Source organism: Sciurus carolinensis, chromosome 12, assembly GCF_902686445.1.
Source record: "Sciurus carolinensis chromosome 12, mSciCar1.2, whole genome shotgun sequence".
In the NCBI taxonomy this organism is placed as follows: Eukaryota; Metazoa; Chordata; class Mammalia; order Rodentia; family Sciuridae; genus Sciurus; species Sciurus carolinensis.
Window position 1 is genome coordinate 77,930,036 of NC_062224.1, and position 23,026 is coordinate 77,953,061.

At 38.2% G+C, this 23,026-nt stretch overlaps 1 protein-coding gene across 3 annotated transcripts in view; it reads right to left on the minus strand.

Moving 5' to 3' along the window:
- Positions 1 to 23,026, minus strand: part of Hhat (hedgehog acyltransferase) — a 328,256-nt gene that overhangs the window by 43,520 nt on the left and 261,710 nt on the right. For all 3 annotated transcript variants that reach the window (XM_047519801.1, XM_047519802.1, XM_047519803.1), the window contains exon 11: positions 1,810 to 1,954. In XM_047519801.1, coding sequence (XP_047375757.1) covers positions 1,810 to 1,954 — 145 coding nt within the window. The remainder of the gene's footprint in view (positions 1 to 1,809; positions 1,955 to 23,026) is intronic.

Sequence of the window (23,026 nt, forward strand, 5' to 3'; positions counted from 1 at the left end):
CAAATTTCTACCAAGTGCTTCCATTTCAATGTCACCTCCTCTGTAATGTTGCCCTTCTATGGAAGGTCAGTCACTCTGTTGCTTAAACTCCAGCAATTCACTGCTGGAGTGGACACTACTGGTTTTTGTCACACCAAAAACCAGAATATCATACTAAGCAAAATAAGCCAATCCCAAAACACCAAAGGTTGTCACAATGGTGGGGGACTAGGGAAGAATAGAGGTACTTTGGATTAGGCAAAGAGGAATGAAAGGAGGGAAGGATAGAAGAATGAATCAGACATTACCCTGCGTACATGTATGATTACATGACTATTGTGATTCTACATCATGTACTACCAGAAGAGTAAGAAGCTATACTCCATTTATGTGCGATGTGTCTAAATGCATTCTCCTGTCATGCATAACTGATTAGAACAAATACAAAAAAATTCTTTACCAAAAAAGTTAAACAGAATCAACTATCACATTTGTGTTTGCATGTTTGGCTCATGTGTGCACCTCTTTTTTCCTGCCTATATTCTCAGTGCTTTGCAAATAACCAATGCCCAATATGTTTGATGTACTGAAGCAAAAATCAGAGCCTTCTCACTAGATGACAAAACAACTCCAAGTCAGGGTTTTCCCCTGAACCACAGTGTTCTCAGCATTGTGCAAGGTTCTGCAGGTAGCGGGTAGCAAGAAAAGTAAAAGATACTCTTCTTCTCCTTTATCTCTTTTATCTTTAGATCCTTTGCACTTCATTATCTCCCATTTTTAAGAAAGGACAGCTCCTGCTTAAAAAGCACATGGTCTTTTCAGGAACTATCAGCTAAAACACCTCTCAGAAACAAAGATCAAAGAGGAGTGTTTTAGTGATGAGATTCTAGCAGGGCTCTTTCCTGGCCCCTTCGAGTCTGGTTCCCCAGTTGAGATTCATGACCTGGCATTTGGGAATCATGCAGCTGTGTCTGGGCTATTTTTGATGTGCAAAGAGTTACATCTAAAGCATCACTGGCTTCTCAGGAACCCAGATGTAGAGATGACAAGCCAGCTTGTAAAATCACGTCATTACCATTTGGCAAAGCTTCCAAAAACAAAACACCATGTTGCTGGTCAGGGAAACAGAAGAGGGCATCTTTCCTTTTAATCCATCATGAATTAACTATAGTAAAGCTCACTGTGAATACTTCAGTTCTCTCAAGGACATCACATATCTCTCAGTCCCAGTCCAAAGGAAATGGTGATTATAAATAAATAATGATCAATTATGACTGTAGTCTTTTGACAATTCCCACATACTAGCATTTGACCTAGTGGAGGTGTGGCTTTGCTGTAGACAATGAAACAATCCACATAATTTACCTCAAACATAAGACTGACCACTAGTATTTAGACAAAAACATCCACAAGCAAGAGCTGTGTAAATACAAGGACCATACTCACGGCCTCAGGAGAACACAGTGGGGCTTTTAAGACATGTTTCACTAGGAAATTCAGAGCAGTAAATGGAGCAACATTAGATTTTACTGTATACTGGAGGCTGGAACTTAGATATGGTAAGAAGGATAAGGAGAAAAAAATGAAAAAGTACCAGTAGACAGGAGAGTTGGGACAGTACATTTTGATATTAAGTATCACAAGTGGTAGACATGAAGTATATCAAAAATAGGGAACACAGTCATATATAAACATGGGAAATTATTTCTGATTGATCACTTCACACATCATGAATGTAACAACAAATTACTTCCAAATCCCATTCATGCTACCAATTGCATACATAGAAAACAAGGAATTGACTGGAAACAACACTCTCTGGCAACTTACCTTGTATGAAGATCCTATCCCAGTAGGTTTTCCCAACTTGATTGCCTCCTAGAAACACTAGGTTGAACAGGATCAGCATTGAGGTGGCACAAGATGCAAGGGCAGCATGCAGTCGACAGCGAGCTTGCGGGGAGAGGTGTCGAGCCTATGAGGAAAACGGCAAGAAGGCACCTCAACACAAGGGTGGAAGCAATATGGCTAAGACACCACCCTCTTAACACCAGCCCAGGATGCCAGGTTATTATTGAAACAAATGTCAAAACTTCAATCCCTGCAACATTCTGGTCTAAGGAAAGAAGGTGATGTACCATCGATGTTACTTTCTCCTCCCACAAAGGACTTCCTTCTGACCTGTACAACACAAATATGGAATCTAGTTGTGTTAGTTTTTCATCACTGTGACCAAGTACATGACAAGAATGACTTAGAGGAACAAATATTTACTTTAGCTCAAGGTTTCAGAGGATTCATGCTATGGTTGGCTGGCTCCAAGGCAAAAACATCATGGTGGAGGAAAGCTGCTCATTTCAGGCATCTGGGAAACAGACAGACACAGGAAGGGTCCAGGGACAGATATAGTCCCCAAGGTCATTCCCCCAGTGACCTACTTGCTCTAGTCATGCCCTACACACCTACAATTTTTACGGTTTCCTAGTCCATCCATCCAAATTATTGCTCCATTATCAATTGGATTAATCTACTGATGAGGTTAGAGCCCTCATAATCTAATCATTTTACTTCTGAATGTTACTGCTTTGTCTAACACATGAGGCTTTGTGAGGCGTTCCAAATCCAAGCAATAACACTAGTTAAGACTTAGCAGCACCTCCCCCTGCCACTCAAACATCTTCATGTTTTCTGCATATAAATCCATAGGTGCTCTCCATCATAACCAGCATAAATGGCTTCATGTCAAGATCAATGTAATCAGAAGTCAAGGTCAGAGTAAACTTTCTGGGCCAGTTAACTTGAATCTGGGAACCCAGCCTACAAACCCAACATGTTGTTAAGGAAGAATCCAATAACAAAAGTGCAGGAGATTGAACATGAGACAACTCCACTGCTGGAATCAAGCACAGGACACACATTCCACTGACAGCACACAACACCATCCGAACATGGTGGCTGATCACAGTGCCTAAAGTATTCAAGGCTGGAGGAATGCTTTCCAGCAACCATGATAAAGCATTCTGCTCATCCTTCCTCACTCTTCATTGTGCTCCCCCTATTTTTAATATTTCCTCGGAGATTTCACAAGCAAACAAAGACTATTCCCTATCATTGACCATTCTGGTGGCCCCTCCAGAGTGAGGTCACTGTGCCGTGTCTATGAGTCCAAGCAGCACAGTTGTGCATCTATATATTCAGAATGAAAATCAGATATAGCACCACAGCCATGTACACAGGGCCCCAGAGTTTCTAACAAATACCTTAACTTAAAACACCACAGAAAAGAGAACCAAGCATCTGGAGATATTTCCTGAATATCCTCCAGAAACCTATACTTGCATCTTAACCTCAACTATGCTCCAATTACAAACAGAATTCTCTCTGACCCAATGGCAGCAGTCTATGCAATCCATGACAAGCAAAAAGGGCTTACCTAGAGGGCAAGTCTCCAGCAGGAAGCTCACTTATTTCTGGCAACCCTAACACAGGTCAGCTGTGTCCAGTCTGTACACATTTTTTTTTTCTTCCTACAGAAATAAATTCCTGACCCTTCCCTTTTTCTCTCCTGTGAGCCCCAGGGCTGCTGTGTATGCTCAGATCTAGCTGTATCTACCCTCAGAGTTCTCTCCTCCAACACTTTAGAGTACACTTACAGTCACAATGTGTGAGTGTTATCTTTTCATGAAAACACTGTAGTAGACTGAGCTATCTGCCTGGACATGCTCTACAGAGGTCTTTGGTGCAGTGACCATGTCTTGCTTAAAGACTCCAGATCAGCTGACTTCTATTCACTCTCTCTGCTCCAAGAGGGCATGAATGTGGACCGGGGAGGCTAGATAAGAGATAACTACATGGTATAAAAACTTGAAATAAGAGAAGGGCAAAGGCAGCAGCTTATTATTCATTAATCTTCACTTCTCAGAATAAGGAGACATAAATCTATCCATCTCTTTATTTTAAAACAGGAAGGTATTTTCTGAGTATTACTGACTCAATTAGCAGTAAAGAGAAGGTGAGAAGAAGTCAGGAAATGGGGAAATAGAATCCAGAATAAATCAAGAAAGAATGACTGTCTTAACTGGCATAAATGTGTCGGAAGAACTCCCTCCAGGTATAGGGGCCACAGATAACACATTTGATTTCTCAGGGACCCAGTGAATCAGAAATGACACCTCTGTTTTGACCCCGGGCAGACTCCCCAAACCTGACACTGTTGAAGGGGAATTCAAAGGCCCTGCATGATCTTTCCTTTATTAATGTAAACCTCAGAGAGTGGTCATAGTATGGTTAATCTCAAGGTGGTTCTTGTTTTATACAGAAGGATCGTAATTATTTTTTTTTAAATCAACAAATACTGAGAAAAAAGGATTCTCTTCCATGGGGTTGCTAAGCACGACTGTGTTGTTACCTGTACAAGCAGAGAGCCAGGCTACAGCAGGGGGCTGAGCTAACGAATGGGGCAAGGGACAGTAAGCTCGCTCACCTGAAGCCCAGGGTTCTACAGATCTTCCTTGGATCCTGTAAATAACTTCAGTAACTCTCTCACCTACATGATTCAATGATTTGTTTCTGCTTAGGGAAAAAAAAAAAGTCAAAATAACAACTGTGAAAGAACCTCTGATCTCAGTGACTTTGAAATGACTGACAATTCAATTTTTAGACCTAGTTTTGTATTTTTGCTGTTTCGGTGAGCAGGAATGTTAAAGGCATGGGTTGTTAGAATCAATAAGCTGAAAATATTCAAAGGAGAAGCCACAATGCTCATAGGCAATTCCTGATTATCCCCCAGGGAGAGTGAGTGGGAGACATAACAGTCGATGATCAAGAAAATCCAAAAACCTAATTTTAACTAATAGCAGCAGCCTAAGAAAACTAGCTATGCCAATCAGCAGCAGAACCCAAAGAGCACTGCCTCCTCTAGTTGTGAATCAGTGGAAGAATGTCACAATGTGCCCCAAAGAAGGAAAAAGAGGCTTTATCTGGAAATCTACAGAAAAGTAATACAGTAGGGTTCCCTTCACTACAAGGGACGTGTGTTCTAAGATATACTATGGATGCCTGCAACTCTAAGTAGTACCAAACCCCAGATGTACTTATTTCTTTCTATGCATACATCCTATGATAGAGTTTAACTTATAAAGCAGGCATAATTAGAGATTAATAACGAAGCAATTAATAACACTGTAATGAAAGTCATGTGAATGTGATCTCCCATCAAAATACCTTAACGTACTATACTCACTCTCCCGACAATGAGGAGGCGAGATGATCCAACTTTGTGAGGAGAGAAAGTGGGGTGAAGGATGTAGGCACTGTGAAACAGCATTAGCCTACCATGAAAGGGTTACTTGAACACAAACACCAGCAGTCAGTCTGATACCTAGTGACTACCTGGCAGGTAGCTACACAGCATGGATATACTCAACAAAGGAAGGGTTCATGTTCTGGGTGGGACAGAATGGCTCGAGAATTCATCAAACTACTCAGAACTGTGAGCAATCTGAAACTTAGAACTGTTCATTTCTGGAATTCTCAGATTGCAATTGACCGCAGGTAACAAAGTGGGAAGGTGAACCGTAGATAAGAGGAAACTACCGTAACAACAGAAAAGGGATGGAAGTATCAGCTACCAATGTCTCTCCTCTTTGGATTTCCCAAACACACTATGGAAGGTGAGAGCTTTGACCTTAGGGATCTATCTTGGAGCCAAGGTCTTAGCCATTGACTTACCAGAACTCTGGAGGAAGTACCATACTGAGGTGTTTCAGGAAGAAAAATACCACATGAGCAAGGCCAGAGGGTGTACTCCCTTTAACCAACCTTACTCCAACATGACTTTTTAACTTCCTCACTTTAAACACTTTCTTTTGAGCCTGAAGTCCTATAGCAATTACTCCCAAGTCCCTTCACACCTAGGATGCAGGCTGCTGTGCGTGGGAACTCATAGGTCAGTCATCCGTTCCCCTGGCTCTGGTGCTTGAAAATGCCCTTGAGTAGAGAATTCGAGTTGAGGAATGTAAACAGGAAATATCACAGTACGACAAAGCCATGAGGTATGAAGATGAGAATTGCCAACATGATCAGATAAGGCCATGACTGACAAACAGAACTTGAAGCTTATTAATCAATTTATCAGGATGAAAAAAAGAGCTCTAGTCTGGTCAGGATCTCTTCCCTGAGGCTACACGAGTCTGTGGCAATCCAATATTTTGGAAGCAAAAAGAAACTGGGAGTGGCATTTTCCCCTGGGGAATGGTTGTAAACTTGCCGGGCAGTTTTCCTTTTCTCAATGAATGAGAGGCAGTTGTAGATCTTGGTGGGCAGAGATCCACAATGATAAACATGGTGCAGCAAGCAGAACACCAAGTCCTACCCAAAATATCAATAGATGAACCCTTTTCTTCCACATTCATCACAGAACAGAGTTCCTGTTCAGCCTGTGGGGCATTAACAGTGATTGCAAAAACATGTCCCCTTTTCCCTGGGACCCAGAGAAATGCAACCTGGTGCAAGGAAAGTGTTCTAGCACACAGAGCTAGGCCCCTCCCACCCATGCCATGGAACATCAACCGGAGGAGCCTCCTGAGACTCCAGCTACTGGAAGACAAGATGTTGCCACCAGATCTAAGTCCCCACATCCCAATAGCCCTGAAACTCAGAAGACAGGGAAAGAATGGGATGTGGGGCACATTAGAAAGAATCACTGTTCCATGCTGGTGTGATCAGTTCTCTCTCGAGTCTCTAAGTCACAGTAGACGGGGGATTGGGGCAGTTTTTCTCCAGGTGAATGTCAAGTACAGGTACTAGATACAGAGAGCCTCTCAGAACATCTGGAAGCTCAGGCCTGGGATCGACTTTCAACTCCTCTGGCAAGTACACTCTCGCTGACCAAAGGAATAGATAGGATGTGGACATATAAGAATAGCTTATCAGTGACTTTACTAATACACTGACTTCCAAAGATGAGGCATGTAACCCAAACCAAGTAAACCTTAGAACTAAAGCTGAGCTAAACTTTATCAAACTAGTTTCTATTTCCTGCTATGAGGTATCCATGCTGCGTTCATTTATTCATCTCTCCATGGCAACTCCTCCATCTTTCTCCAATCAACGTCCTGTCTCCAGAAATCACAGGATTGGCTGGGGTCAACAAGCCAGGGCCTGGGGGGGTACAGGCTGCAGAATCTGAGTCAGAAGTGAAGCAGGGAATGCATGTGGGGAGAGAGGCAGACAGTACTTTGGTGCTAGAGGCTTCTGAGCTTGGTGGGCCCCTCACTTGTTCACAGAGGGCCTGTATGTGGGGCTGAGATGGGAGGAGGGGATGGGTTGAGCATCTGGGGGAGCAGATGGCTGGAGGAATGGCTGCTGGAGACTGTGACAAAGGCTTGGCAAGTGGGACCTGATGCTGTTTATTTTTAAGTGGGGGAGAAGCTAAAAACAGCAACTGGGTGGGTTTGAGCAGCTGGACACAGTTCTTCCATATAATCACTGAAATTTTTCATTTTCTAATGAAATGTTAACCAGAGAGTAAGAGAGATGGATAAGGCAATGGAGAGGGAAGAGGCTGGTGGAAACCAAGGAGAGTAAATGAGGCATGAACACCTATGAGTTAAGGTGAGACCTGAGAAGAATGGCTCCAGCCAACAGACAAGTGAGGAGGACTCAGATTCCAAAGACATCCCAGGGTCTCCTGTTCCACCTCTGTGTCAATCTGTAGGACACTGCATTTGCTCCCTTACTCAAAACATTTCCATTATTTTCAGTGAGATATCTGTTCTACGGTCTCCCCTCCCTCTCACGTTCCTACTAACACAGTAAGCTCCTAAAGAATGGTCCAAGACCATTATTTGTCACCCCAAATTCATGCAGATGCTGCATGTAGCCAATAGTTATTTAACACCTATCCCTCTGCTTGCAAATCAGTCATGGAATCTCCTGAGCTCTTAGTGTTCTATTCCAGCCCAAGTCCAAATTAAATGGATACATGAAGATACCAAGAAAGTAATATATCCTTCTTTTAAGTGTACAGAGTTTCAAAAAATATCACGTCAATGTTGTTACATTTTTCAGTCAGTTTGGTACTGAGATCTAAACAATGCATGGCCATGGGAGAGAATTCAATACCTGCAGTCAAAGACAAAACCAGTCTTGGCTTATCTGCACAGATAACTTGGAACCTGTAATTCCAATGCCCAGAACAAGTTCAGCTTCTTAATCTACTCAGTTCACAACTGGTAATGGATAAACATAAATTATCCTAATCTTGGCAAAGTCAATCATCCATTTGTGTGTGGTGCTGTAAACCATGGGACAGATCGCATCAATCTGTACATTTTGGATGACTTCAGTTTGTGATACAAAATGTTCACTGTTGTGAAGAGCTTTACCTATATTGTAAGTAGGTAAAAACCACTCACATCTTACCACTATTCCTATCTTACCAGTGAAGAATAAGAATGGAGAGATTAAGTCACTGGCCCCCAGTTATATACTGACAAGTACAGTTCAGGGATTTGGCTGCATTCACTAACATTCAGGATTCCTACTTTGTTACACAACTCACATGTGTGTAGCAGTATGTATTCTCTCCTCTAAACTAGAACCATCACGATCTTTGACTCTTCAGTGCCAGCTACAAAATTTTTTCAGGAAATGTTAAAGTTTGTTCAAAAAATACATCATGCATGTGTTTTTCTAGCAAGAGTGAGTAGACCAAGTGTCAATTTCAGAACAGCATATGGCTTACAGTGACATTGGAATTTTGTATAGTATTTGGGATTCACAGTTACAGTTCAGCATATTCCCTAGAAAGTGACAGACCAAATATAATATCTTAATAAATAATAAAAATTAATAGGCCCTGAAGGCCTTGGCACAAAGGATACACAATTTCAGTTAAGTAGAACAAATTCAAAAGCTCTGTTGGACTACATGGTGATATGGTTAATAACAGTATATTGCATTTTTGAAAAGTGCTTTAAAAAGTGTATTTAAGTGTTCTCACTACAGAAAGTATAAGAGGCAATGCTTGTATTAATTAGCTCAATTTAATCAATCCACAATATATACATATTTCCAAATATCGTATTTTTACATGATAAAATATATAATTTTTATCCGGGAAATTTAAATTTTTTAAATAGATTTAATACCTAAATTGTAAAGAAAGTAGTTAAATAATCTAATCAGTTAACATGAAAATGTAGCTTTGTATAAAGTCCTAAATATTCTACACAAAGAAAGTATTAAAACTAATGAAATAACTCAGCAAAATTTCAGGATACAAAATAAGCATGCAAAAATCAGTAGTGTTTCTTTCTATACACAGGGAACACACTGAAAAGAAAAATTCTTATAGTAGCATTTAAAACTAAAATATTTAGATCTAAACTAAGGAGGCAAAATATTTGCACACTGAAACTATAAAACATTGTTAAAAGAAGTAAATGGGAAAACATCCCATGTTCATGAATTGGAAGACCCAAGATAATTATGATGACACTGCTCCTCCAAATTATCTACAGATTCAATGCAATCACTATCAAAATGCCAATGATATTTTTTCTTGCAAAAATAGGAAAACTCATCCCACAATTCATATGGAATCTCAGAGGACCATGAATAGTCAACCAACTTGCAAATGAACAAAGCTTAAGGACTCAAATTTTCTGATTTCATAACTTACTACACAAAGCTATCAAAAAATAATGTAATGCTGGCAAAAGACAGATATAAATAAATGGAATAGAATGGAAAACCCAGCTTCAAACATGGTTTAATGATGTTCAACAAGGCTACATGATTTTCAGCAAGAATACCAAGAATGCTTAATGAAAAAAGGACAATTTTTTCAACAAATTGTTCTGAGAAAACTGGACATTCACATGAGTGAAGTTTGACACTGAATTACACATATGTACATACACATGTTTAATTCAAAATGGATCAAGTGTAAACATAAGAAAATTATAAAATGCGTAACATATATGGGAAAAGCTTCATGGCATTGAATTTGACAATGATTTCTTGGATATGATACTGAAAGAATAGTACAAATAAATAAATTTGACTTTATCAAAATTTACAACCTTTGTACATCACAGGACACTGTCAACAGAATGCAAAAGCAGCCCAGGAACAGGATAAAATATTTGCGATCACATATCAATAAGGGATTAAGATCAAGAATATACAAAGAACTCCTTCAACAACAAATATGAACTTGAAAAATGAGCCAAGAACTTGGATCTTTATCTCCAGAAGCTATACGAACGTCCAATGAGCACTAGAAGATGTTCAACATCAATAATCATAAGGGAAATGAAAATTAAAACAAGACTATTTCACATCCCTGAAGATGGCTATAATTTAAACAAAAAGTATCAAGTATGGGTGAGGATGGGGAGAAACTGGAGTCCTTGCATTTTGTCAGCGAGACTGTAAAATGGTACACTTATGGGAAAAATATTTGTTTGTTCTTCAAAACAAATAAACATAAAATTCTATATTAGCCAGAAAATCTACTTTTATTTGTATAACCAAAAGAAATGATATCACGTACACTACCATGTTCCCAGCAGTATTATTCACAGTAACCAAAGGTAGAAGCAATCCAAATGTCTATCAGTGGATTAATAGAGACAAAATGTGGCATATAAAGGAATATTATTCAACCTCGGAAAGGAAGGAAATTCTGACACCTACTACAATGTGGATGAATTTTAAAGACATTATGCTAAGTGAAATAAGCCAGACAAAAGGACACACTCTGTATAATTTCACTGATATGAGATCAGTAGGAAAGAATATTGGTTACCAAGAACTGAGAGGACGGAGGGGGAGTTATTTCATAGGTGTAGAATTTCAGTTTGATGCTGCAGAAGCTCGTGGTGGAAGGAACAGAACTTGACATCGTAAAAGCTATTTATGATAAACCCAAAGTCAGTATCATATTGAATGAAGGAAAATTAAAAGAATTTTCTCTAAAATCAGAAACAAAACAAGACTGTCTACTCTCTTCATCCCATTCAATATAGTTCTCTAAACACTAGCCAGAGCAATCAGACAAGAAAAAGGAAGTTAAAGGGATATAAATAGGAAAAGAAGTGAAACAGTCTATTCATGGATGGCAGGATCTTATATCTAGAAGACCCAAAAATCTCCACCAGAAGACTTCTAAAGCTTATAAATGAGTTCAGTGAAGTAGCAGGATACAAGATTAAGACCCACAAATCAATAGCTTTCCTATTCTCCAACAGTGATTCAGTCAGGGAAGAAATCAAGAAAACCATTCTATTCATAACCTGAAAAAAATAAAACCTGGAAATTAATCTAACCAAGGGAGGTAAAAGAGAATACTGAAGAAAAAAAATGAAAAAGACTGAAGATGGAAAGACCTTCCATATTCTTGGATAGGCAGAATTAATATTGTCGAAATGGCCATACTATCAGAGGCAATATACAGATTAGTGCAAGCCCCATGAAAATACCAATGTTATCCTTCACAGAATTAGAAAAGAAAACTTTAAATTCATTTGGAAGAATAAGAGATCCAGAATAGCCAAAGCAATACTGACCGAGAAAAGCAATGCAGAAGGCACCACAACATCAGATCTGAAATTATACAACAGAGCTATAGCAACAAAAATAGTGTATGTTGGCATCAAAATAGACAAAGTCACCAATGGAACAGAATAAAAGTCACAGACAAACCTATATACTTACAGCCATCTGATATTTGACAAAGTTTCCAAAAACATTTTGATGACAAGACAGCCTCTTTAACTAATGGTGCTGGGAAAACTGAACAGTCACATGTGGAAAAATGAAATTAGATTCTTATCTTTCACCCTGCACTGAAGTCAAATCCATACCACATTTTCTTTAGGTGTCCTTCAACAGATGAATGGATAATGAAAATGTGTTATGTATACATGATGGAATATTACATAGCTTTGAAGAAGAATGAAATTATGGCATTTGCTGGTAAATGGATGGAACTGGAGGCTATCATTTAAATGAAATAAGCCAGACCCAGAAAACTAAAGCCTGAATGTTTTCGCTGATACACAGAAGTTAATTCACAACAAGGGTATGGGTGTTCTAGGGAAGAACAGAGTTACTTTAGATTAGGTAGAGGGGAGTGAAGGGAGAGGACTGCATGACCAATGTGATCCTATAATTTGTACAATCAGAAAAATGAGAAATTATACTCCATTTATTTATGATTTATCAAAATGCATAAGTGCACTCTACTCTTATGTATAACTAATTAGAACAAATTTTTTAAAAGTAGAAAAAAAAAGTCAAATCTAAATGGATTAATGAGTAATTAGACCAAGAACATTACAAGTGCTAGAAGAAAACACAAGGTCAACACTCCATCATACTGGTACTGATGCAGACTTCCTTAAGACCCTCCAAGTGCAAGAAATAAATTCAAGATAAGTAAGTGGGATACCATCAAATTAAAAAGCTTCTGCACAGCAAATGATTAAGAATATGAAGAGGGAGTCTACAGAACACTAGTTGCTCTTCTGAAAAGGTGATTAATATACAGAATATAAGAGGAAGTCAAAAACCTTAACACCAAGAAACAAATAACCCAATCAATAAGTGGGAAAAAGAACTAAACTTCTCAAAAGAAATACAAATGGCCAACAAATATATGAAAAAATGTTCAACATCTCTAGCCATCAGAGAAATGCAAATCAAAACTAAGATTTCACCTCACTTCAATCAGAATGGCAATTATCAAGAATACAAGCAATAGCCGGGCATGGTGGTGCATGCCTTTAATTCCAGTAGCTTGGGAGGCTGAGGCAGGAGGATCACAAGTTCAAAGCCAGCCTCAACAAGTTAGCAAAGCCCTAAGCAACTCAGAGAGACCCTGTGTCTAAATAAAACAAAGTGTTGGGGGTGTGGTTCAGTGGTTAAGTGCCATTAGGTTCAATCCCCAGTACCATTGGGGGGAAAAAAAAGGATACAAACAATAATAAATGCTGACAAGGATGCTGGGGGAAAAGGTACACTTGTGCATTGCTGGGAGAACTGCAGACTAGTAAAATCACTTTGGAAAGCAGTATAGAGATTCCTCAAAAATCTAGGAATGGAAGCATAATATATTCCCCTCCTTGGTATTTGGTATGTTGCTATAGCAACATAGCCACCTTAGTGTTTTTAGAAACACAATTCACAATAGCTAAATTATGGAATCAACCCAGGTGCCTGTCAGTAGATGAATGGATTAAGCACATATACACAATGGAGGTTTACTCAGCTATAAATAAGAACGAAATTATGGCATTTTTCTGCCAAATGGATGGAAATGTAGAACTTCATGCTAAGTGAAATAAACCAGACCCAGAAAATGAAAGATCAAAGGTGTTCTCATGTGAAAGCTAGAATGAAATAAAGAAGGAAGGAAAGATATCATAAAGATAAAGATAGAGGGAAGATCAGCAATGTAGGAGGAGATCAAGAGGCAGACTAGAGGGATGGGAAAGGGGAGGCAATGCAGAATGAATTCTTAAAAATCATGTTATGTGAACATATGAATATACCACAGGGAATTTCACCTTTATATGTAAAAAGAACCGATTGAAAATAGATGATTTGAATTCTTTTATTTTCTGAAATGGAACCGTTGTACATTGTAAAAAAATAAAATAAATAGATGAGCAAAAAGAAGTCTAATAGAACTGAGGAAGGAGAATGGGGAATGAAGGAGGATGGGAGGGAGAAGGAGGGGATTGTAAAACTGAATTCCATGCATATATGACTTTGGATGAACCCAACTACTATGTATAACTCTAATGCCCTAATTTTTTAAAAAAATCAGTTTGAGATGATGGAGGAGTTCTGGAGATTGATGTGATAACTGCACAACCATGTGAATGTACCCAATGTTACTGAATTTTACACCTAAAAGTCATTAAAAGGGTAAACTGCATGTTTTATCACAATGAAGAAATTAATAGGTCCTGTCTAATATATATACATAAATGAATACATGCAATCTTCAAACATCTGGACCATAATCCAACAGAATATGGACCAAACCAGGAAAGGATTCATTGCATTCTGAAGTTAGGAAGGCTATCATCACTATCAACAGTTCAGTCAAGCAAGAAATGAGTAAAAATCAGCTAAAATGAACATACCTTTACATTTCTAAAATCTGTGCTTGTTCAAAAGAAAAGCTTTTATTTAAGAACAGGTAAACTTAATTATGACCAATTAAGAAAAATAATCCATAAGAAACAGTATATAGATTTTTAGATCTAAGATAATCGAGCAGGATGTTTGGAAATGAAGTGGAAAAAGATGAATTATCTAAAAATATCAAAGACAAATCTCAAATTTAAAGAATAGATTCATTCTGTTATTTTTTTTCCTCTTCCCCCTAAAGAATAGAGACACTTAAAAGGCATAACTCCAGAAGAATTCAAACAGTGGTAAAAGCTCCATACGCAAAAAAATTCACATTTTTCTGTTACCCAAAACCAACTATGTGACCTAATTATTATAGTAGGACAATTAAATGAGTGAGAGTTATAATTGTTGGTAAGAACAAAACTGTGGCTTTGTGAATGATATGACCATCTAGAAAATTTGAAAGAAATGAATGACAAGAGTTACTAAAAGATTTATATAAGATAGAGGCAAACAAACAAACAAACAAAAATCAATGACGACATAATACCTGACTTAACAAAAACTGCCTAGTCCTGGCATAAAACCAGACCAATGCTACAGAAAAGAAGAAGCACAGAGACAAATCCACACATCAACAGTCACATGATCCTTGATAAAGGTGCCAAAAACACTCACTGAATGAAAGACAAACTTTAAAACAAATGGGGCTGGGAAAACTGATTGTCCATATGCAGAAGAAAGAGACTAAATGAAGTGGAAAAAGATGAATTATCTAAAAATATCAAAGACAAATCTCAAATTTAAAGAATAGATTCATTCTGTTATTTTTTTTCCTCTTCCCCCTAAAGAATAGAGACACTTAAAAGGCATAACTCCACTCACTCTGAACAAAAACCAATTCGAAATGGATCCACGACCTAGCAATTAGACTAGAAACTAAGCAACTCTTAGAAGAAAACATAGGGTCAACACTCCAGCACATAGGCACAAGCAACAACTTTCTCAGTAGGACCTCTAAAACTCAGGAAATAATGCCAAGAGTTAATCTCTACACAGCAGAGGAAACAATTAGGAATATGAAGAGAAAACCTACAAAAAAGGAGAAAAATCTTTGCTAGTGACTCTTCTGATAAAGGGTTAATATCTAGAATATATAACGAACTCAAAAAACTTTATACCAGAAAAATCAAATGACCCAATAAATAAGTGTGCAAACAAATTAAACACACCTCCTCTAAAGAGAAAATACAAATGGTCAACAGATGTATGACAAAATGTTGAACATCATTAGCAATTAGGAAATGCAAATCAAAAGTACACTGAATTTCACCTTACTCCAACCAGAATGGCAATATTAAGAATACAAGTAACAATAAATGTTGGCAAGAACGTGGGGAAAAGGTACACTCATATTGTTGGTGGGACTGAAAATTAGTGCAATCACTCTGGAAAGCTGTATGGAGAGTCCTAGAAAAACTATGAATGAAACCACCATTTGACACAGTCATCCCACTCCTCAGTATACATCCAAAGGAGTTAAATCAGCATACTCCAGAGATACAGCCACAGCAATGTTTATATTAGCACAAATCACAATAACTAAGCTATGAAATCAACCTAGCTGCTCTTCAACAGATGAATAAAGAAATTGTGCTGTATATATAACACAATATTACTTAGCTATAAATAAAGAATGACTTTATGACATTCACAGGTAAATGGATGGATCTGGAGGTATCATGCTAAGTGAAATAAACCAATCCTAAAAAACCAAAAGTCAAATGTTTTCTCTGATATGTGGATGCTAACCCATAATAAGGGTGACAGGAGCAGAGGACAGAAGTTCAGTGAATTAGACAAAGGGGAATTAAGGGAAGGGAGGGGGGTTAGGAATACGAAAGACTGGAATAAATCTGATATAACTTTCCTATGTATAGATATGAATACACCACAGTGAATCTCACCATCATGTACATCTGCAAGACTGGGATCCTAATTAGAAGATATAATCCATACTTATGTAAATATATCAGAATGTAGTTCATGTATATCTGAACTAAGATGCACTCTATCTTCAAAATATTTGTGATTGATTAAATGAATGTAACCTGAAAACTACACTGAGATTTCATCTCACACCAATCAGAATGGCACTCATCAAGGATACAAATAATAATAAATGCTAGAAAGGATAAGGAGAAAAAGGAACAGTTGTACAATGTTGGTGGACTATAAATCAGTACAACTACTATGGAAATGAGTATGGAGGCTGCTCAAAAGACTAGGCATGGAAACACCACATGACCCAGCGATACCATTCCTCAGTATTTATCCTAAAAAATTTAAGTCATCTTACTACAGCAATACATGCACACCCATTTTATAGCAGGATAATTCACAACAGCAAAACTATGAAAACAGTCTAGGTGTCCATCAGTGAATGAATGGATAACAAAAATGTGGTATATATACACAAAGGAGTTTTATTCAACCATAAAAATAAATGAAATTATGTCATTTACAAGAAAAATGAATGGAACTAGAGACCATCATGTTAAATGAAGTACGCCAAACTCAGAAGGTCAGGGGTCATGTTTTCCCTCCTATGCAGAGGCTAAAGAGAAAAAGGAAAAAAAAGGTGGGGTACGGTAGGGAGCTCATAAAAATCAAAGGGCTATCAGTAGAGGAAAGAGACCCAGGGGTGGGAGCCAGGGAAGAAGGATGTGTTGGGGAGTGATATTTGAGAAAGTAATATATTGTGTGCACATATGAACATGTAGCAAGAAATTCTATCATTACGTACAACTATAATGCAGCAATAAAAAATACAGAAATAGAAAAAAGAGACAAAATAGTAAACTGAAAACAAAAATCAGTACCTTTCCTATACACATGCTTTCCACCCACATGCTTTGCAATAAAGCAATAATTCAAAAAAAAATATACAAGACTGCCAAGAACGAATGATAAAAGTATGTAAGAGCATTCAGAAAGACTTGAATAACTGTTTGCTCTAGTTTGAATGATGGTGTCCCCTCCAAAACTCACGTTCCAACTTCATTCCCATCGTGGTGGTATCAGGAGATGAGGTCTTTTGAGAAGTGATGAAGTCATAAAATTTCTACTTTCATAAATGGATGAAGCCTTTATAAAAGGGACTTTCAGGAGCAGGGTTGTCTCTCTTGCTCCCCTACTTCTGCCCATAAGGACCTAGTGTTCATGACCCCTGGAAGATGCAACAAGGCACCATCTTGAAAGCACAGAACAGAACTTCACCAGACACTGAACCCCAGTTCTTGATACTGGGCTTCCAAGACTGAGAAATCAATTTCTGTTATTTATAAATTTCTCAATCTCAAGTATTTGTTTATGAAGTACAAACTAAAATAATATTAACGACCAAAATTAAGCTATGATTCAATGCAGATCTAATAAATGCCAACAGAAATATAAAGGGAGTTTTGGAGAACTTCACCTATTCTAAGATTCATATGAAAAAGATAGTCAATGTGATTCTGAAAAAGCAGCAAAAGAACTGGAGCTCCTACCAGGACTCAAGACATATTATAAAACTCCAGTATTTAAAACAGAAATAATACAAATACATTGATGGAATAGAAGAGAGACCAGAAATGAACCCACTTATATTTGACTTTTATATTGCAGGTGGTCTTTCAAATCAGTGGGGAAAGGATGAGGCATTTGCTAAAACAATTTTAAAATGTAAAAATCATTCTTAGCTGCAGGCTATACAAAAATAGACAGTGGACCAGATTTGGCCATGAGATATAGTTTGCCAATTCTCACCCTATTCCATTCTTGGTATCTGCCCTAAAGAAACACTTGAACATATGTACAAGGAAGCTTGAATTAGAAACTTCACTGAGGCTGCATTTGCAGAAGGACGAAATTAGAAGCAACCTAAATTTTCAATAGAAGGATGGCTAAATTGTGATATATCCCTACCATGCCCCATTATGCATATGTAGACATTTAGAGAACCTTCTTCATAATACGTCATCTATGAGGAAAAGTAGTACAGGTTTTAGAATACCATATATATGCATGCATCACAGTGGTAAAGGTATGGAAAACTGTAACAAACTCATAACCATGGTTACCTGTAGGGGGAGGAAAGTAGGTGGGGTATGTTTATTGGGGGATGGATATTTAAGAGGGTTGGTGTTTTTTCTTTACATTTTTAAAGAGCTGGATCATGAGTAACTTCAAAAGCTAAAAGAAAGAAAAGAGGAAATAAAAGAAATCTAGGAATATTTCCACTAAATGACCTTAGATGCTGGCCTGACATAGTTCAGGCATGTGGGTGGGAAGCTAGAAGTCTAATGACCATCATATCCAAGTCATGGTTGCCCATGGTCCCGAGGGCTTCCCTCTTCAGGCAACATTGAGGTCACTTGGGATTACTATAGAAACCAAGGATACAGCAGTAATGGTCTCAGCTATATCCTGTTCAACCACAAAACAGCTCAGAAGAAGGCCTGCCTTTTAAGCAACTGGATATTTAACACTTTTAGATTGAGAAATAGGTAAAGCACTCAAATTATTCCACCAAGTTGTAACAAACAATTCTTGTGATATCCAGTTAAACATAAAAGATTTGGCAGCTTGCTAACTTCACAAATCCTATTAAAATGAGAGTAAGCACTTGAAAAATGTATGCAGCCCCAAATAAGAAATCAAAGAGGTGAGTTAAGTCAACCTATTTTTATAAGATAGAGAAGATGGAGGAATTAGCAGATCTGAGATAACTGAATACTAGATGACAAAGAAAAGACATTCACACACCAGAACATCATAAAACTCAGAAAAAGAGGCAAGATGTGCCACAAAAGGCAAGAATAAGCCCTGCAGGAAAACAGGTTAAAAAGCTAGGTCATGAGCATGTAGACCTTCAGGTTTCCCTCCTCCTCCACAACCATTAGGACCAGTAGTTTCCCGGATAAATTGCACCAGAAGGACCCTAAGAAACTACAGGCATAGTGAAATTTCAGAATGCCACAGATATTTGCATTCAAGCTTCTCAAATGAAAAAGAGATTGCATACAAAGAAACAAGAACCAAAAGGGCATTTCTCAACAGTCAAAAGCTAGAAGATAATATCTCTAAATTTTTCAAGAGAAATAGCTCTTCAACCTGAAATTCAATGCCCTATTAAGACAAATTTGGAAATGAACGTTCTCAAAATATTTATCTCCTATGATCCTTTTCTAAGAAAACTACAAAAACTCCTGGTACTCCACCAAATCAAGGAAAAGAGAGTCAAGATGACTTAGGACACAAAAAACAGGGATTTAGTACAGGAGAGAGAAGGGAAATTTAGGACACCAGCCAAATAGCAACTCTAAAGTGAAATGATCCAGGTGGAAAAGGAGGAGGGGAGAGTTTCAGGAGAGATTCTCTAGGAAAAGAAGACTGCCAAATACATCTAACCAGGTAGAAAATATTATTTGAGGGATTTTATTTGCCTATTTCAGTCTGTAAAAAAATGGGAACAGTCAACTAGTCAAATGAAAACTGCAAAGCCATTCTTAAGTGGGAGAAACAATTGTATCAGGAAGGCCAATACCCATACTAAATGGTTTGGCAGTGAGCCGCACTTACTATGACAATGATGTAAACACTGAAAGCTGAATTAACCAAAAAGAGTTATATTAGGAGAAGAAAGAGGGAACAGGTGTAAGACGCTAAAACCTCACATAGAAGGCTGTTTTATTACAAACCGTAAGTGAGGAGATAATGCGAAAAGTATAGACTTTCAAAAGATGGGGGTCAATACCAGAAATGAATAATTAAAAATTGTCACCGCTGGGGAAAGGAACACAGGAGTGAGGAACACAAGCCTTGCGGGAATATGGGCACAACATTTTGCTCAAGGGGGAACCAGATACACAATGATGGCCTCATGAGATTCTATCACGCAGTGACATTGTGGCCACCTTCGTTTCTGCAAGTACGTGCTAAGTAGTTCAGACAACTACAAAATCACTTGAGGAATTTCTCCAAATGTCTCCCCATGACTCCATTTGACTTTTATACCGTGTACAAATATGACTTAAACCTTCTGGGCTTCCGTTCTTATGGTAAAATAGGGATAATGATAACACTGTTTTACCTAGAGGACTTTCATCAATCACATGAAATAACATGACAAAATTGCCTTTGTGAAAAACCCCACTTCACTTGAATCAAATTTTCAGATTAGTTATTCCACAAGCATTAATTAAACCCCAAGATATCTGAGATCGGAGGGTGGGAATGCAATTAGTCCAAGGTGCCTAAGCAGCCAAGACATAGGTGCTTTAAGTGGGTGGGTTTATCAAGGAAGTTTCCTGCGCTTTGAACTCTGGGAAACTCAGAACAGATCATGTGTAACTGCATTTGCCTTCCGCACCAATTTAATTGTGTTCTCAAATAAATTACTTAACTCCCCATGTCTCCAATTTCTTTATCTGTAAAACTGGGAATAGTCACACCTACACTGAGGGGTCACAGGAATGGTTAAGTAAAATAACAAATGTGAACAATCCTTGCACAGTATCTGATCTAGTCTCTTCTTTGGCCCATGAAGGCAACTACAACAGCCCTAAGTTAGTGTGCTCCTGACAATGACAACTCTACCCTTCAATTTCTAGTATAAATCAAGCTTTAAGGGTCAACCAGGCAAATCCCTCAAAGGCGAGTTCAACCTGCTTGACTCTCTCTCAGTAACCTTTGATTAGACACAGAAGGATTCACTACAGAAATGGTGAAAATTAAGTGGGGGGGGGGAACAAACAAGAAAACACATATTGCAAATAATCCCACCACCAAGAGTTAAGCACCTAGCGTTTCCATGTCTAACCTTTCAAGCACTTGTCTGCATTTGTGTGTTTCTAAATAAGTTTTTATTGTACTTTATTCTTCATTTTCATCTGTCAAGAACGTGTCTTCATCTATAAGATGCAAGGTCTCTGGTCTGATTCCGAGGTCCTTAATCCATTTTGAGTTTAGTTTTGTGCATGGTGAGAGATATGGGTTTAGTTTCATTCTGTTGCATATGGATTTCCAATTCTCCTAGCACCATTTGTTGAAGAGGCTATCTTTTCTCCATTGCATGTTTTGGGCCCCTTTGTCTAGTATGAGAAAATTGTATTTATTTGGGTTTGTGTCCGTGTCCTCTATTCTGTACCATTGATCCACCTTTCTATTTTGGTACCAGTACCATGCCGTTTTTGTTACTATTGCTTTGTAGTAGAGTTGAAGATCTGGTATTGCGATACCCCCTGCTTCACTCTTTCTGCCAAGGATCACTTTAGCTATTCCGGGTTTCTTATTCTTCCAGATGAATTTCATAATTGCTTGCTCTATTTCTGTAAGGTACAACATTGGGATTTTAATTGGAATTGCATTGAATCTGTATAGCACTTTTGGTAGTATGGCCATTTTGACAATATTAATTCTTCCTATCCAAGAACATGGGAGATCTTTCCATCTTCTGAGGTTTTCTTGAGCTTCAACATGTCGGCTTAGGACCAGACTTCCTCAACAGGACTCCCATAGCACAAGAAATAAAAGCAAGAATCAATAACTGGGATAGATTCAAACTAAAAAGCTTTCTCTCAGCAAAGGAAACTATCAGCAATGCAAAGAAAGAGCCTACAGAGTGGGAGAAAATCTTTGCCAATCACACTTCAGATAGAGCACTAATCTCCAGAATCTATAAAGAACTCAAAAAACTCTACACCAAGAACGCAAATAGTCCAATCGACAAATGGGCTAAGGAAATGAATAGACACTTCACAGAAGATCTACAAGCAATCAACAAACATATGGAAAAATGTTCAACATCTCTAGTAATAAGAGAAATGCAAATCAAAACTACACTAAGATTCCATCTCACCCCAATTAGAATGGCGATTATCAAGAATACAAGCAACAACAGGTGTTGGCGAGGATGTGGGGAGAAAGGTACACTCATACATTGCTGGTGGGGCTGCAAATTAGTGCAGCCACTCTGGAAAGCAGTGTGGAGACTCCTTAGAAAACTTGGAATGGAACCACCAATTGACCCAGCTATCCCACTTCTTGGCCTATACCAGAAGGACTTAAAATTAGCATATTACAGTGATACAGCCACATCAATGTTCATAGCTGCTCAGTTCACAATAGCCAGATTGTGGAACCAACCTAGGTGTCCTTCAATTGATGAATGGATAAAGAAAATGTGGTATATATATATACAATGGAATATTACTCAGCCATAAAGAATAATAAAAGTATGGCATTTGTAGGCAAATGGATGAAATTGGAGAATATCATGCTAAGTGAGATAAGCCAATCTCAAAAAACCGAAGGACGAATGATATCGCTAATAAGTGGATGATGACACATAATGGGGGGTGGGGGGGTTAGTGTTAGGGTTGGGGGGGCAAAATGGAGGAAGGAAGGGCTGTATAGAGGGAAAAGAGGGGTGGGAGGGGTGGGGGGAAGAAAAAAAAATAACAGAATGAATCAAACAACATTACCCTATGTAAATTTATGATTACACAAATGGTATGCCTTTACGCCATGTACAGAGAAGCAACATGTATCCCATTTGTTTACAATTAAAAAAAAAAAAAGAACGTGTCTTCACGATAACATTTCCACAGCATCACTTTCTTTTAATCCATTCAAGACCTTACTGATATTTCAATCATGATCATAAAGAGAATGAGAAGGATTAAAAGTGAGAAAAGTGGTAACTTTTGCAATTAAAATCTCGATTCCACTAGCGACGAGATGACAGCATCACTTTCAATAGCTGCAGAGCCAGCTTGATAAAGGTGCTGCACTTTTTATTCTGTATTTTCTCCTGTCACCCTCAAGGGACAGCCAGTGGTCATTCCAG